Below are 14,833 nucleotides of genomic sequence, written 5' to 3' on the forward strand. Positions count from 1 at the left end.
ATAAAAAATAAACTATATTATTTTTAAAAAGTTAAAATAAAAAAAGTGGGGAATATGGGTGAAGGGGATTCAGAATTCCTTTGTATAACTTTTGAAACTTTTCTATAAATTTGAAAATATTAAAAAAAAAGAAGAAGTAGAAAGTTAAGAAGATCATCAAGTTCTATCATCCCCCATGGATAAAGAAACTAATATGTGAAAAGCATTAGTGTTGCACCTGCAAAGTATGGCAGTGAGTTGAGGGTGTTGTGTGGACCAGTTTTCCTTATGTACACCTGGCCCTGCTGACCATAATTGTCCCGCCCTGACACAAAGCCACCTTCCATTACTTTCTGTTTTACAGTTACCTTGATGAAGAGATTATGCTCTTCTTGAAGGTCTGACCGCAGTTTATGCTTATGTTTAATTCTTTGCAGTGCTAGAGAGTTTACTGAGATAAACTCTCAGTAAATATTTTGCCACTGAAAGACTCAGATCAGATTTTGAAGCGTGCCTGCTGTGGTGGTGATGCATTACTCTGTCAATAAAGAGAACACAGCCTCGTTTACTGTTTAACCCAAGTTTTTTTTTATGAAGCAACAGAAAATCCATAGCAATAATGAAACACAGACATTTCCTTCTCAGATAAGCTGAGTCTAGAAGTAAACAGGACAGGCCTGGCCCCACTGCAGTTCCACAGAGCCATCCAGAAGCCAGCCTTCTTCCAAGTCTCTGCTTATTCCTAATGTCAATTGGAAAATAATAAATAAATATGATCCCTGTCTATAATGAAAAGGGGGGGGACCTCTTATGTGAGCCACACAATTGTCCCAGAGCTCAAATTCTTGTGGGAATACAAATTTAGACTTACTTTGAAGGAATACCAATTTTCAAGAACATGATCTTAATGAAGTGTGAGTGCATTAAGGCAGTTTCTTCGGTGATAGAGTAAAAAATGTTCTACTAACCTGGACGTCTAAAGATGTCACCCTCACCTATTGGTGTTTGCCCCAGTTCTATATCACAGTAAGGTGCCCTCTCCATGAGATGGCATATTGCTGCAAAGCATACAAAAAGAGAGCACTGTAATTAATCTTTTCTCTTTAGAAATAAGAGGTCCATCATATCATTCCTGAAACTAAGAAAACATAATTGCTGATATTGCAGAAGGATGTTAATTATTTAGGCTTCCTGGTTCTAATTGGTCCTTTGTCAGCAATTCACACAACCTTTGTCTGGTAGATGAGGCAGAACCCTGCAGAAGACAGGGGAGGCCAGGCTGCTATCGTGGATAATTCTAGGAGGAAAACAACAGAAAAACTGAGTCATTGAGAGAAATGGTGATGATGAAAATGATGATGATAAATATGATAATATTTACTCTCATTTTAAAGCCAATAGTTTTTGCCAGCCACTATTCTAAGGGATTTCCAGATGCTAACTCTTTAGTCCCTAACAGACCCTACATTATTATTGTTATCTCATGAAGAAATAGGCACAGAAAATATAAATAACATGCCCCAAATCACATGTCTTGTAGATGGTGTGAATGGCGTTCAAATACAGTCAGTTTGTCAGTAAGGTCCATGCTATGAATCACTGTTGCCTTGACTAGAATAGTGGGTCTTCAACTAGTCAGTAACACTTGGAGGCCTGCTATGTCCTAGTCCCTCTCTTGAGGCATCAGAGTTAAAAGATTAAGTGAGCTAACTGGCTTTCCTACTGCCACGCTCCAATCCACTGCAGCCAGAGTGATCTTTAAAAAACTACATCAAACTTTGTCACACTAGTGCTTAAAAATATTTCTCTGGCTTCCACTGCACCCCAGCATCAATGTGATACACAATTCCATGTTACCATGAAGGGCCCCTATGAGCTGGGTTCTCTTTCTTCTGCCTCATCTGCCATTTTCTCCTCTTTCACTCTGCTCCAGCCACACTGGCTTCCTTCCTTTGTTAGAAAACACATTTTCACTACAAGAAGGCCTTCTATTTCCTTTGTTTGGGACACATCTCTCCTATCTCCCACAGAAGACTGCTGTTCACCCTACAAGTGTCAGCAGAGACATCACTTCCTCCTAGAGGCCATTATGACTGCAGAAGTGACTGCCCATCACTCCCTAGCACATCATCTGGTTTAGTGTATTACTCTGGTCAAATATGTAATTATCCTAGTTTTCTAAGAGCTTATTATTTGTCCTTCCTCATCCAGCTCTAGAAAAGCAGAACTCTTGTGTGTCTTATTAATCACAACTCCTAATAGCTCAAAATAGGTGTTCATTGAAAACATGTTGGGTAGAAGAATAAATGGATAGTTCTAGGCTTAGAAGAGAGTCTGGTGAAGAAAAGCAGCAGCCCTTATTACAAACTATAACACACTGTTCTGTGTGACAACACAGGAGTTTACAGATGAGTGAGTCAGTAACTGTGCCTTATGTTTATGGTTTGGGATTTTTGAGGGGTGGGGAGAATGGAGGTAGGGAGACATTGGGACAAATTTCTCAGAAAATGTGATATTTGGGCTGTGTCTTACCAGAAAAGTGGGACCCTCTAGGCAGAAAAGGAAACAACTATTTGAGCTAAAGAACTATGTGTAGGCATGAGTATATGAAAGGCATGTAAGTCAAAGGAACTGGGCATGGGAGCAAAAAATACGTGGGCCATCATGACCCATGAAAGGTGAGCCTTATTGGTAAACATAGTCATGTCTAAAGACTGTTAGTTGGTGAAGCTGGTCAAGCTTCTATAACTAGCAGGTGTTAATGGCACAACGTCTGTGCAGCTTTTAAAATCGGGACGGTTTTCCTTTCAGGTTCCCCGAGCTCCACCTTTCCGCCTCTCTTTGCACCCTTTTGCCATGTTAACAGCACCCAAAGCAGCAGAATATGCCCGCAAACAGAGTAAGCTTGTTTACTTCATCTACTTAGAGAAATTTAAGAAAAATTAGGAGGGGAATTCAGAAAGTAAGGTCAAGGTCATTATATAAGATTTCTCTTTCTGTTTCAATGTAAGAGTCTGCAGCATTTATGACGCGATATCATTCCAATATTGAAAGTTGGAAATCTTCTATCTCAGACCCTTTGGTGATGGAAGCAAAACTCTCTAGGAGGGAAGATTCTGTGGGTAGATTCATTAAAGACAAAAACATTTATATGCGTCTATGGTTTCTGCATGTGTCTCTAGGTTTCAAGCTAAGAAGGCGAACACTGACTAAAAATGTGAAGAACAACTCTACAAGGGAAGTAAACACCATGGAGAGGAAATCATCAAAAAACTTACCTTTGGATACACAGCCTAAGAACAAAGTAGGTCTAGAAATACAAATGGGATCACACCGATACTAGATATTTGGGACTGTGTTATGATAGCCAGAAGTGTAGCCTTTGGAGTTAGATGCTCTTGGTTCAAGCCTAAAGTCCAATATGTACCAGCAGTGTGACTTCAGGCAAGTTATTTAACCAACTCTGTGCCTTGGTTTCCTCTCTAAAAAGTAGAAGCAATACCAGTGTCGTAAAATTGGTGAAACAATTAGCTAAGATTATGTGTAAGAGATTTTTTAATGCTTGGCACAGAGTGAATTCTTTGGAAAAAAATTACCATTATTGTTTGAGAAATGCTATTTAGAGTTAATCAGCTATAATTCTATTGGTTCAAGTAAGTATGTCTAGGATATTCATATTGATATCTGTGCTTCAAACATTTCTAGTCCTGAACCCTTTATTTTTGCCTGCTTTGCATCTCTGCTAAACCTACTCTGTGCATCTGATTCCTGGCACACTTATTTTGCAGAATTGATACAATGGTCAGAGAGGTGCAGGGCTGGCAAAAAAAGGAGAAAGGGAGGAGACTCTCAACTGGAATGTGCAAAGTAAAAAGGAAGCTTAAGGGGTGAGTTTGATCCCCAGCCAAGGCACTCCCCACACATGGCCAGGCAGACCTCTCCTGTGTCCCTGCTGCTCCCCTCAGCAGTGTATTTCAGTGGACCCACATCTTCTGCTTCCCACTCTGTGTCTCGTGAATCCTCTGGTGAATCCTGTCCCTGAATTTCTGGCCTACACCCCAGTTCTTCTATGCAAAAATTTTTTTAAAAAAAGGAAAATTAAAAAGAAGCCAGAAAGATCAAGTAAGTCAGCATAATAAAAGCTGAAAAGGGAGAGAAGCAGAAAGGTAGTACAGGCAGAGAACCAGGGCTGTTTTAGGGCTTTGTTGAATGGGATTTTGTTGACTGGAGGTCTGTCAGGTAAGAAGGAAAGGGACTTTTGAAAACTGGTGCACTAATTTACAAATTGGCTTTGCTTCAAGAAACACAAGTAAGAACTGAAAAATTGTAAATGGGAGTTTCTGAATAGACCAGACCACATAGAATTTAGTATTTATTCAGGTTTCAAAGGCAAACTATTGACTGATTAGAAATACAACCTTATCATGGTAAATGCTTTAGGAAGTGCTTACATTTGCTGGTTACATCAGGTTTTTGATGTGTTATTCCAGGAACAAAACTATCACAGAATTAAGAAATACTATGTTGTGATTTTAAGGATGTATTTATTTATGCATATAGAACTGGGGTACAGGTGGTGAGAGGATTCACCAGAAACAGAGTGGGGAGCAGAACAGGCGGATTGACAAAGTACCCTGCTGAGGGGAGCAGCAGGAGAGACAGGAGATGTCTGCTGCACCATGTGGGATCTCCCTGGCAGGGGATAGAACTCATGCTGAAGCTTGAGTGCTGCACTTTAATCCATTGCACTACCAGAAAGGGCACTATGTTGTATTTTTTTTTTAAGATTTATTTATTTATGCATACAGAGCTGTGGTACAGGCCAGAGGTGCAGGGGCAGTGAGAGGCTTCACCCAAGACAGAGCCGGGAGCAAAACAGACAGATCAACGAAGTATACTGCTGAGGGGAGCAGTGGGAGGGTCAGGAGAGGTCTGCTGCACCATGTGGGTACCTCCGGGGCTCGGATTGAACTCATGCCTTAGCTTCTTAGTGCTGTGCTTTAACCCACTGTGCCACCAGGGAAGGCTCTGTTGTGTTTTCTTTTAAAGATATTCACCGTAGTGAGATTGGAAGGTATAGCTTTTCTATAACTGTATCTTTGTTAACGAAAAATATTCTGAAGTAAGCTGAAGTTACTTTCTTAAAATATGAGGTTGATGATAGCAAGTTTTTAAAAAGAAAGCAACAAACAACTGAAAGACAGTAATGACTCCAGAAATAACACACACATACACACACATCCCTACATGCACGTGCACACTGCTAATCTAGATTTTAAACTTAATTATGAAAAACAAGATCTTTGAACTAGGATTTCATGGACCCTGTGAAGTTTATGTTTCACCTCCTATTCACACCTAATCTAACCTTAAAGATTACACGCTGATATGTTATTTTGAGAATATAATCTTATCTGATGCATGTTTTATTCAACAACTGTTGAAGATTGTTGATTTCTTGATGGAAACATATATTTTATTTCCTTCTTATTTCCCAGATGTATGTAAAGTGCTTCAGAGACAGTGGATAATCATTCGTTATTGTTGATTAGTGAATTGGAGTAAGAGAAGGGGAAGATTCCTTAGCGAAGGCTTCTTCAGCTCCTGGGCCTTCTTTGCACTGATACACAGAAATGAGGAAAGGGCAATTTAAATTCAAGTTCAAAGCAATGTGTATGAAATTCAATAAAGTATGTGGCACGCATAATACACAATTACTAAGGGGAAAAGAAATCATTAGCTTTGGGTATGGCTAACCAAAAAAAGTCTTACTTTATTATTCATTTCTTAATTTGGAAATGGTGTCAGGTTTAGAGAAAAAGTACAGAAAAGGTACAAAGAACCCTTGTCTACCTTTTCCTTAATTTGCCAATTGCTATTTAACGCTTTGCTCAACCAGCTTCATTATTCTCCATCCCCCTCTGTAATGTAGAGCTATCACTTTTTCTAAGCCATTGGAAGTTACATACACCATGTCACTTTACTCCTATATACTTCTGTGTGTATATGATAGAACAAAGTCATTATCTTAAATAACAGCAGGTTAGTTATCGACTTCAGAAAATCTGACATTAGTACTTTATTTTTTAAAGATTCATTTATTTATTCATACAGAATTGGGGTACAGGTCAGAGATGCGAAAGGTGAAAGGATTCACCAGAGACAGAGTGGGGTGCAGAACAGGCAGATCTATAAAGTACACTGCTGAGGGGAGCAGCGGGCGGGTCAGGAGAGGTCTGCCACACCATGTGGATCACCTCCCTGGGCAGGCGGGAATCAAACTCATGCGGAAGTGGTTTAAGCTTCTTTGTGCTGCACCACCAGGGAGGCCCCGACATTAGTATTTATTTGATCTACTCTATCGATTTTATGAATTGATCCAATAATTTCCTGTTAAGTCATTTTTCCTCCTGTACAGGATTCAGTGTGGGAATCTTGAATTTACTTCAGAAACACAACTCAATTTCCAAGTGTCTCAGAACAGTTCCATGGACATTCTTTTCACCTTTGCTACTTTTTAAAAAAAAGATTTATTTATGCTTACAGAATGGGGTACAGGCCAGAGGTGCAGGGGTGGTGAGAGGATTCACCAGAGACAAAGTGAAGCAGAACAGGCAGATGTACTGAAATACACTGCCGAGGGGAGCAGCGGGAGGGTCAGGAGAGGTCTGCTGTGCCATGTGGGTCAGCTCCCTGGCTGGGGATCAAACTTGTGCTGCAATGTCTTCGGAGAGCTTCATAAGGCGGTGATTGACCCGTTGTGCCACCTGGCAGAGCCCTCACCTCCTCTACTTTAATCTATGTTTGTTAGTAATTAATAACTGATATCTGACCTAATTCCCTTTGGATTGACAGCTAACGTCTATGTTGACAGTGAGTGGGTGTGCTTGTTACTAAAATCATCTTTCTATCTCCAGGTCACTTAGACACTTGGAATTGCACCATTTCCCCTTTACTCTTTGGGAGAGGAAGGACATCTTAAACCAGCTACTCTTGCCAGCGCCTTTTTCATTATGGTTCAGTTTTGATACAACTTTATTGAAGTGTTATTTCAAATGCCCATCTTTCTTTTCTTAGAGCATATTGTATGGGTTCATTTTTTTACAGATTTTTTTAAACTTTTTTTTTTAAGATTTATTTATTCATGCATGTACTGGGGTACAGGTCAGAGGTGCAGGGGTGGTGAGAGGATTCACCAGAGACAGAGTGGAGAATAGGCAAATGACTGAGTACACTGCTGAGGGGAGCAGCGGATGAAACAGGAGAGATCTGCTGTGCCATGTGAGCGGGCACAGCAGGGCGGGGGATCGAGCTCTCACTGAAGTGTCTCTTGCAATGCTGTGTCCTAACCCATTGCACCACCAGGGAGAGTGGAGTACATTGATTTTAAACATGTTTGTATCCTACGCTATTTCAGCATGACTAGAAGACAATCTGACTGGAGAATCCTAACACATACACTATATCCACATCAAAGCCAGCTGACTTTGTAGTGCATTTTACTCAGAGTATGGCACAGTGGTGACATGGGGGCATTTTTCAAAATTTCTATCCAAAATTAAATTAAGCTGGCACTGATTTCTTCACCATGATCTATGTACTATAGAAACATTTTAAATCATTTCAATAAAGCATTAAGAGAAAAATGGATTCAGACCTTCTTTTGATAGAATATAACAACTAGGAAAACAAAATATTCCAGCCTTTCAAAGCCTTTCCAGAATGCTGCCTATCCCACTGCTTAGCTTGGAAATAAATACGTGTGAGAACAATTCACCCAAATGATTATGAGTGCAGATTATATTTTGCTGGTGGTTTTGATGTGCCATCTTCCCGTGGAAGTGTTTCCTCTGCCATGAGCAAAGACTTGTCTGCTGGCTTTTGTTGAAAACTCTGTGTTGACATCTATATCTGATTGTGGTGGGGGAACACCAGGCAGCCTTTCCCATACTAGTCCCATTATGGTTGACAAGGAGGCTTACCAGGAGCCGTAGCCACTGGGCGGGAGGCAGGGGAAGTGTGTCAGTGACCAGTAATCAGGTCACAGCTTCTGACCAGGACGTTGCCAGCTCTGTTAGTTGTGAGGGAACATTTTTTAACTTGTGACACTTGCTGGCTTTCCTTTTACTATCTGCCTGGTTGCTTCCCATTTTGCCTAAGGGCTTTCGGAGATGGCACCTGGTTATATGACTGGCTCTGCTGGAGACTGACCTGAGATCCCCTCCTGAGGTAGTGAAACAGCAGGGTGCTTGATTTCATCTTTCAACACACACGAGATGACTGACTAAAGATGCAGCTAGGGAATCTCATGGTCCTCTATCCCTGCATGTCTACGGAGTGAAACTCAGGCTGCAGGTCAGCAGCCATGGAGAAAGCTCTTCACAGCATTTACTTGGATTCCAGTTAACTGGGAACTTGAGGCTTCAAGGTGGGAAAATTCAGGCAAATCATAATGTTTGTTGGGAAAGCAAAAAGCAATTTGAAAAGGTAGGTGGTGGGAAGGAAAGTGGATGGAAGACTGTGTTTTCCTGCTGTTTCAGTGTCTTACAAGGTTAGCAGAACTGTTTATTTTTAGTCCAGAAAGTGTTAAGACTCAAGACAAAATATTCTAATTTCCAGAATCTTCTGCTTCCCACCAGCAACTCAGAGTTACACATTTACAAATTGGCTTTATGCTTTCAATTCATGAAAGTAATACCAGTTATAATAGGAAATTATAAAACAGCAAAACAGCAAAAAGGATAAATAAAAATATAAACTAAGCTCATAAATTTACCATTCTTTGATAACCATGATTGACATTTTGGCATAGCATACACTAATTTTCTTTCTATGTAAACATATGCAAAATATTTCTTTTGATCAAAATCATATCGTACTGATGAGGTGATTTGGGAAAGAAAATTGTTCAGTTGGGGGATCTTTTTTTGTTTGTCTGGCATTTTTGCTGTTGTTGTCTGTGGGCATTTCAAGTCATGGAACTTATAGGATTGTCACATGTCACCACAGACAAAACCACCAACCTCATCCCAGCAGTTTCTTTCAGCAAAAAACACAAGGCGCTGAGCATGGCGTGTATTTCCCAAGAGCCGCACAGGACAAGAAGTGTTTTCTTTGTCCCGAAGGCCATGATGCCTCTGCTGACTTCAATTCCTTTCACAAGAGCTGTGAGGACAACTTGAAAAATGCCAGGATGAGCGCCTCCTGACCCATGATCCCCATGGAAAAAAGAGAGGGAAAGAGTGGTTTGTGCTTTTCCCACTCCCCTCTGAACTCCTGCCCTGTCACCAATGCATTATTTGTCTACCCACATGCACCCCCATCTCATCCTGTCAGTGCACCCTACTCACCCAAATGAGAGACATACTTCCTTTCCATATCTCACATAAGGTATTCATGTGTGCAGCCAGATTTATTACAGAGGCTCTAAAGGGGAGATGAAAGTTTAGATCCAGACAGCAACAGCATCACACTTAGCAGCTGAAGGCCCCCCGGCTCCAGAGGGTCTGCAAAGTCCAGCAGGCTGCTGGGTGAGCTGCTTTTCTCTCCCTCCCTTGCTCCTCTCTTTTCTGTTCTAGGTTGTGCTAACCTGGTTGCTCATTTGTCACAGTCTCCATCCTATTCCCTTGGGGTCTCCATATCCACTCCCAGGTGGCTTCTCAACAGAGCAGACCATACAATATGTTGTCCTGTTTGAGGGTGAAAGGATGTGCCATTATTGATGATACTGAGAGAATTGGCATAAACCAAGTAGATGGTACTTAATTTGGCCTCGAAGATTGAAAAGGGTTCAAGAAAATCTTTATAGAGGAATTGACTCTTGAACTGAGCTTTGTGGGCAGGAATTTCTTGGGGTAAAAAAATGCAGAACTGGTGATTCATAGAAGGATCAATACAGTCGCAAACAAAATTGTGCAAAGAACATTGTGCATTTGGGAACCTATGTGACTCAGTACTATTGGACAGTAATTCTGGGGACAGCCAGCATCAGGCTGGGGCCAGTACTTGACTCTGGAGGCAATAGAAGCTAATGACGTGTTCCAAGCAAGTGAGCGGCTGCTGTAGTAAAAATACCATAGTTTAGATGGCTTAAACATTTATTTCTCCCAGTTATGGAGCTGGGAAGTTCAAGGACAGAGTGACTGCGGATCCCCTATCTGGTGAGAGTCTGCTTCCTGGTTTGCAAGAGGCTTCTCATTGTTTTCACACCAGCAGCTGGGGGGAGGGAAATCTTTCACCTCTTCTTCCAAAGACACTTATCCCACCATGAGGATCCCACCCTCACAGTCTAGTTATTGCCAAAGACCCATCTCCAGACCATCACGGTGCCATCACAGGACTTCAGTGTACAAATTTGGGGGGTGGGGGTAAGGAGACAAATATTCACTCTACAGCAGGGGAATGGCTCGATGTGTTTTGATTTGGGTCCCCCTAGCATCCTGGCAGAGTGCGATTTGGAGAAGGACGGGATTGGAGAGTCAGGAGATAGCTGAGCTAGGATGCCACTCTGAGATGGTAGCTGCAGTTAACAGATGAGTGTGGGTAGAGGAGGGGGAAATGGACATCAGTGAGAGAAGAAAGATCTGTAAGGAAGCAGGAGAACTTTTGAGCCTGTGCCATTCTTGAAGGGGTACAGGGGCACAGAGGGGGACAGGCTAATCCAGTCCACGAGACAGGAGCTGAGAATGGAGGGTAACAGGGAAAGCATAAGCCACTCTTCTGCAGAATTACAGGAGAGACACAGGTACACTTGTGTTGGAGGACATCGGTATGCAAGTGTCCAGTCCATAGGAGAAGGGATCTGATCATTTCACTAAAATTGCACAGAATGGCTGTATACGCCTCTGTTTGATCCCAATAATCACAGAAATCTTTCCTTGACTCTTATCATAATCTGACTTCCAGGGACCAATTTCTATCTATATGAGTTGACGAAAAAGAGCATCAGGAGATATGACGTAATGCATCAAGACAGTTCAGAATAAAGCCAGATTTGTATTCTGTGCTATACAGGGAAGACAGGAAGAAATTTTAAAAGTGATGGCTGAGGTCAAGAACAACCACTTAAGAAATTTGTGGATTTCCACTTCACTGAGAGTTTCCATAGAAATCTGGGGCATGTCTATAAAGACATACATTATTTTCCAGGAAGTCTTTTTTTCCAGGCTCGGTTAAATGATATGTGTAGAGATATAAATTTTCTGTCAAAAGTTCAGCCTGCTGTGCTGATAAATTTAGAAACACGAAGAATCCAGATAAAAGCAACTCTGGGACACACACAGGACAGCTTTAGAATATACTAGAGAATGAGAGCAAACCCTACAGGCATTTCCACTGAATGCAGCATGTAAAAGGGATCCATAAAATCCCCTTACTCACCCGCTGGGGCTCTTTTGTGCTGTTCCTGCCAACGCACCCTGCTATATAGACCGGAGGCCCTCGCGTCCCTTGCCCCTTGCGCTGAACTCGTGTCAATTCGCCATGGGGAAGGTGAGCAAAAAACAAGCTCGAAAGGGGCTTCGGCAGGATGCCTCTATGCAGAGTCTATGGGCAGGAAAGAACTGACTAATTCTTCCTCTGCAGATCACCTTCTATGAGGACCGCAGCTTCCAGGGCCGCTGCTATGACAGCAGCCACGACTGCCCCATCCTGCCAACCTACCTGAGTCTCTGCAACTCCATCCTCGTGGACAGCGGCATCTGGATGCTTTACGAGCCGCCCCAACTACCAGGGCCACCAGGACTTCCTGCGGAGGGGCGGGGCGACCCCGACTACCCGCCTGGATGGGCCTGGGTGACCCGGTGGTGCGCTCCTGTTGCCGCATCCCGGAAGTGAGTGCGGCTTGATTTCTGTCACGCTGAGTCTTCGCTGGGTTATTGATGGAGGTTAGAATAAGGGATGTGGGCGTACCTGTCTGAGCCCAGGTAGCTACACAGAAACAGTAGAATATATAAGAAAGAATTCACTTAGAGGAAAAGCCACTTTTATTTTTTGTGTTCTATCAATTATAAGTTGTCTATACTAAGCGTCACATCGCAGTGGGATCAAATACAAAATGGGCAGGCAGGAAGCTGATTGGGGTGGTGGAGCAGTATGTCTAGCAAATTAATTTGTACCTACAGCAAAGGCATTGATAATGAATTAGATTCCATGTTAAACTAGCAGAAACTGAAAAGTTTGTGCAAGAATAGATCGTTCAAACATATCACGAAAAGGTAATTTTTCTTCATGTGGAAAGTCAGTAAGTTCTGGTTTCAGATCACTGTTTAAACCAATTTTCTCCTGAAGTTTGTGATTTAAAAAGAAATTTTTTTAAAAGATTTATTTAGTTATGCTTACAGAACTGGGGTGCAGGCCAGAGGTGTAGTGGGTGAAAGGATTCACCAGAGACAGAGTAGAAGCAGAACAGGCAGATGGAATGAAATACAGTGGTGAGGGGAGCAGCGGGCAGGTCAGGAGAGGTCTGCTGTGCCATGTGGGTCAGCTCCCTGGCTGGGGATTGAACTTGTTCTGTAGTGGCTTCAGAGAGCCTCATAGTGCATTGCTTCAACCAGTTGTGCCACAAGGGAGAGCCCCAAAAAAGAAATTTTTACACAGACTGATGAATTAATTCCATGCGGATATGTTTATAATTATGCATAAATGTCTGATGAATAATCGCACCCCAAATTATGTGAAAATTTCCCTCCTTTCATTCATATCAAACAGTCGACAAGCCCTTTATCCACAGAACCAAGAAACTCATAATGATGTGAAATTTCGAGCTCCAGGAAATGCTTCCTTAAACATGAGTCTGTCTTTCCTTTACTTATATTTACTTGTCAAAGAAATCAAATTTCTATTATATCATAGAAATAAAGAATCCTGATGGCACTAGAAATATTTTTTATTGAACTACCATTGTTTATAACATTATATAGATTCCAGCTATAAAACATCATATTTCAGCATTTGCATTTACTACCTTACAATCACCACAAAGAATGAGATTTTTAAAATCCTACCTTAATAGTAAATCTATAAATTTGGGAGAAAATGTTAAACGAAATACCGTACAGTCCACTCCCACCTTCCATGTATAGGTTTTACATGAACCCAGGGAATTATTGATACACATCAAGCTATTTGCATTTTTGATGGATTTCAAGCCATACTTTGAGCCTCTTAAAAATTCCATCTCCTACATAAAAAATAGAAAATGGGGCTTGTAAATATTTTGAAATGCTAGTCAAAGCCGAACCCATACATATCCATATCACTCACAACAACCTCAGGGTCTCAGGCCTTAGGCAGACCACCCCATCCCTTAGGGATCAAGCTGACCTGCTGTTCGCTGCTTCTCTCTGGGTCCCAGCAGACAGGCCCCCAGAAGCTGCAACTGTACGAGAGAGGACCACAAGGGCCTCATGATGGAGCTGAGCGATGACGGCTCACGCCTCGAGGACGGCTTCCACCTTAGTGAGCTGCGCTCCCTGCACGTGCTGGAGGGCTTTTGGGTCCTGTACGAGCTTCCTGACTACCAGGGGTGCCAGTACCTACTGAGGCCCCAGGAGTACAGACGGTATCAAGACTGGGGGGCCGCGGATGCCAACGTGGGCTCTTTTCAAAGAGTGCTGAATGTATATTAAGATGGTTAACCCTACCACAGGCCCCATTTGGAAAGAATAAACTATTTAGTGTGTGTTGTTGGCAAATGTTGGCTTTGGTTTTTTTGTTTGTTTGGTTGGTTGGTATTTTTTAATGTGACAAGCAATTCACCTATAAATGCTCTGTGTTAGAGGTTGAGGAGTGAATAAATGGGGGAGGGATCTTTTCTAGAAGAGTTCCAAATCTTGAAGTTCACATCTTTAACAAGGCACAGAAATTGGAGTGGTGGAGACTGGTAGCTTGTATGAGAGAGACAAGGGAGAGGGTAGGCTGGTGAGAAGGGATGCCCTCTATTGAGGTCTTTGAGGAGGAACATTCTAGAAGTTTCCTCCGCAGAGGTGGTGGGACCAGGTTGCAGATAAGTGGTGAGGGAAACCACCTTCACCTAACCGTGTGGTTAGATCACAAAAGGAATTGTTACTCTCGCTTTCAAGTGCAGCATTCCATAACTAATGTCAGGGCTGCCAATGGCCTTTAGCAAGCTGTTGGACTCACTCATATCTCTTCTACAAGGCTCCTGTGCCTCTTGAGCAGGAACATTGTCAGAGTAGAGGTCTGCACCAAACACGGCATGATGTGTGCCAATTGCACTGCTGTACAGTGTCCAATGAAGACAAATAAGTGAGTATACAATTGTATTTGAAATAGACTTTTATGATCTAGTGTACCACAACCATGAAGGTTCTTTAACTTTCTCAAAGGGCCCATGGAACCTCTTGGTGGGACAGGGGTTACAGTCTCAGCCCTGTCAAGCTATGGTCAGCCACTGTGGCACAAGATCAATCCCCAGCAAGGGAGCGAACCAATATATGGCACAGCAAACCTCTCCTGTCTGCCTGCCACTCCCCTTAGCAGTAGATCTCTCTATTCTGCTCCCCACTCTCTGGTGAATCCTCTCACCCCTGCCCCCTATACTTCTGGCCTACATGCCAGCTCTTGTATGCATAAATAAAGAAATCTTTAAAAAATAAACTAAAATAGCGGCCCTACCTGGTGGCGCAGCAAAAGTCACTCACTGCCTGACTACCACAGAGCTCACCATATAATGATTGCCTATCTAAGAGGCACAAGTAATAGGAACAAGGAAGTGCCCACCAGCCAGCACCTGGAAACAGTGTTCCAGATTACAACCCGTGCGAACTAACAAAATAGGATGTGTGCGAATGAAACAGCATGTACCAGGATGTGGGCACCCTGGGGGAGGAAA

At 42.4% G+C, this 14,833-nt stretch overlaps 1 protein-coding gene across 1 annotated transcript in view; it reads left to right on the forward strand.

Annotated features, from left to right (window-relative positions):
* Positions 1–13,662, forward strand: part of LOC101622012 (uncharacterized protein C2orf80) — a 25,174-nt gene extending 11,512 nt beyond the window's left edge. Inside the window, 7 exon segments of the mRNA XM_004674813.2 lie at positions 2,791–2,878; positions 3,162–3,283; positions 11,563–11,694; positions 11,696–11,737; positions 11,739–11,810; positions 13,337–13,368; positions 13,370–13,662. Of these exon segments, the coding sequence (XP_004674870.2) occupies positions 2,791–2,878; positions 3,162–3,283; positions 11,563–11,694; positions 11,696–11,737; positions 11,739–11,810; positions 13,337–13,368; positions 13,370–13,607 (726 nt within the window). The 3' untranslated portion in view covers positions 13,608–13,662.
* Positions 13,663–14,833: the final 1,171 nt, after the last annotated feature.

The sequence above is a fragment of the Condylura cristata genome, unplaced genomic scaffold (assembly GCF_000260355.1).
Source record: "Condylura cristata isolate star-nosed mole 26May11 unplaced genomic scaffold, ConCri1.0 scaffold00002, whole genome shotgun sequence".
Lineage (NCBI taxonomy): Eukaryota > Metazoa > Chordata > Mammalia > Eulipotyphla > Talpidae > Condylura > Condylura cristata.